Source organism: Pseudorasbora parva, chromosome 16 (genome assembly GCF_024679245.1).
Source record: "Pseudorasbora parva isolate DD20220531a chromosome 16, ASM2467924v1, whole genome shotgun sequence".
NCBI classification, from domain to species: Eukaryota; Metazoa; Chordata; class Actinopteri; order Cypriniformes; family Gobionidae; genus Pseudorasbora; species Pseudorasbora parva.
In genome coordinates, this window is record NC_090187.1 from 45,386,052 (window position 1) to 45,388,551 (window position 2,500).

A 2,500-nucleotide genomic window follows, 5' to 3' on the forward strand; every position below is an offset into this window, starting at 1 on the left:
ATAATAGCGTTACTTTATTAGCTAAACATGTACTAATCTCCCCGTTTGTAACAGCATTATATGCTGCTGTTAAACATGGGCTGGGATAATGAGCCAGTAGGGGTAAGATGAGCCAGTGGGGGTAAGATGAGCCAGTGGGGGGTAAGATGAGCCACCCTTGAGTTATGGTTTATTAGGATCAGACAAAATCTGGAATCTGAGGGTGCAAAAAAATCTGAATATTGAGAAAATCTCCTTTAAAGTTGTCCAAATGAAGTCCTAAGCGATGCACATTACTACTAATAATACATTTCTGATATATTTACGGACATTCACTAAATATCTTCATGGAACATGATCTTAATATCCTGATGATTTTTGGCATAAATGATAAATGTATAATTCTTCCCCTTATAATGTATAGTTGTCTATCGCCTCAGATAAACCCGTGAGATTATGATCACATCTGAGCGATTGGGCGGGGCTTGTGCTCTCCGTCGGTTGTTGATTGGATGTTGAGATGTGGGCGTGTCACTCAAATAGAGGCGGGTCTGAATGTGAGCTTGCAGTGGATTGTAAAGGGGCGGAGTTTAGAAGATCCAGTGTCATAAATATAAGAAATGAGACAATAATTCCCTGATTTTCCAAGTGTATCTTTATTTGATTTATTTTGACCTGACACAGAATCGTGTAATCTCACCCATTGAGTTAAAACTATAATCACAGCACAAACACAAACAAGCGTTCCTGACTCCTGCTATTGTGAATGACGTCAGATGTGGCAGACGCTAGAACACACTTTTGTGAAGGGAAGAGGATATGCACACTAAAATAATGCATATTGGTATTTACATGTTCATGAAATGCTTACAAAATAACTGAAATATGGCTACAAAAATACCTGAGTTATAAATCAACACTTGTCACATCACATGTAGGGTAAAAAAATTTATTAAAATGCATTATATAAGAAGTCATTACAATTCAAAATAGGCTAAATAGGTTTTCTATTTTTGGTAAATAGGAGGTAGAAACTCTTCTTCTGTGGCGTGTGTGTGTGTGTGTGTGTGTGTGTGTGTGTGTGTGTGTGTGTGTGTGTGTGTGTGTGTGTGTGTGTGTGTGTGTGTGTGTGTGTGTGTGTGCTTGTTTTTGTGACATATGAGGACACAAATGTGTATAATTCCATGGGTATGACACAGGTATTACAGGAGAGGGTGAAATATGAGGACGTATGTGTGTGATGGGTAGGTGGAGGGGCAGTGTGTGTATGTGTGTGTGTGTGTGTGTGTGTGTGTGTGTGTGTGTGTGTGTGTGTGTGTGTGTGTGTGTGTGTGTGTGTGCGTGTGTGTGTGTGATGGGTAGGTTTAGGGGCAGTGTGTTTGTGTGTGTGTGTGTCTGTTTGTGTGATGGGTGGGTTTAGGGGCAGTGTGTGTGTGTGTGTGATGGGTAGGTTTAGGGGCAGTGTGTGTGTGTGTGTGATGGGTAGGTTTAGGGGCAGTGTGTGTGTGTGTGTGTGTGATGGGTAGGTTTAGGGGCAGTGTAAGGGGATAGAAAATACGGTTTGTACAGTATACAAACCATTACGTCTATGGAATGTCCCCATATTTCACAAAAACAAGTGTGTGTGTGTGGGGAGGGAGGGAAGGAGGGGGGCTCTGCCTAACTTCACTGGAGTCATTACTACAACAGCCGGCCAGAAATGCAGTTGTTATTGAGATCACTGAGGTTTCTATTCATCACGTTCATCTGTCGCATTTACAAAAGCCCTGACATGCACAGCGCAATCAACCCATGCAGACGCTGCTCGAATCTGAGCTCAATAAGAACTGCGGGTCTCTGGCAGGCTAGAGGAAGTAAGACTGGAGCGATCCGCGGCGGCGCACGTCCGTCGTCCAGCAGTGGAAGCCTCCGCCCAGGGAGTTAGCATGGCGGATGTTGACTTTAATAGTCTTAATACCTGCAGGAGCGACAAACAGCCCAGTCAAACACACATCCGTAACACACTACAAGTAACAGCATTACGTAATCAGATTACTTTTGATGTAACGAGTAAAGTAACGCACTACAAGTAACAGCATTACGTAATCAGATTACTTCTGATGTAGCGAGTAAAGTAAAGCACTACAAGTAACAGCATTACGTAATCAGATTACTTTTGATGTAACGAGTAAAGTAACAAACTACAAGTAACAGCATTACGTAATCAGATTACTTTTGATGTAACGAGTAAAGTAACGCACTGCAAGTAACAGCATTACGCAATCAGATTACTTTTGATGTAACGAGTAAAGTAACGCACTACAAGTAACAGCATTACGCAATCAGATTATATTTGATGTACCGAGTAAAGTAACGCACTACAAGTAACAGCATTACGTAATCAGATTACTTCTGATGTAGCGAGTAAAGTAAAGCACTACAAGTAACAGCATTACGTAATCAGATTACTTTTGATGTAACGAGTAAAGTAACAAACTACAAGTAACAGCATTACGTAATCAGATTATATTTGATGTAACGA

The 2,500-nt window shown here is 41.2% G+C and overlaps 1 protein-coding gene across 1 annotated transcript in view; it reads right to left on the bottom strand.

Annotated features, from left to right (window-relative positions):
* Positions 1–1,592: 1,592 nt before the first annotated feature.
* Positions 1,593–2,500, bottom strand: part of gatm (glycine amidinotransferase (L-arginine:glycine amidinotransferase)) — a 10,650-nt gene continuing 9,742 nt past the window's right edge. Inside the window, exon 9 of the mRNA XM_067419211.1 lies at positions 1,593–1,936. Coding sequence (XP_067275312.1) covers positions 1,824–1,936 — 113 coding nt within the window. The 3' untranslated portion in view covers positions 1,593–1,823. The remainder of the gene's footprint in view (positions 1,937–2,500) is intronic.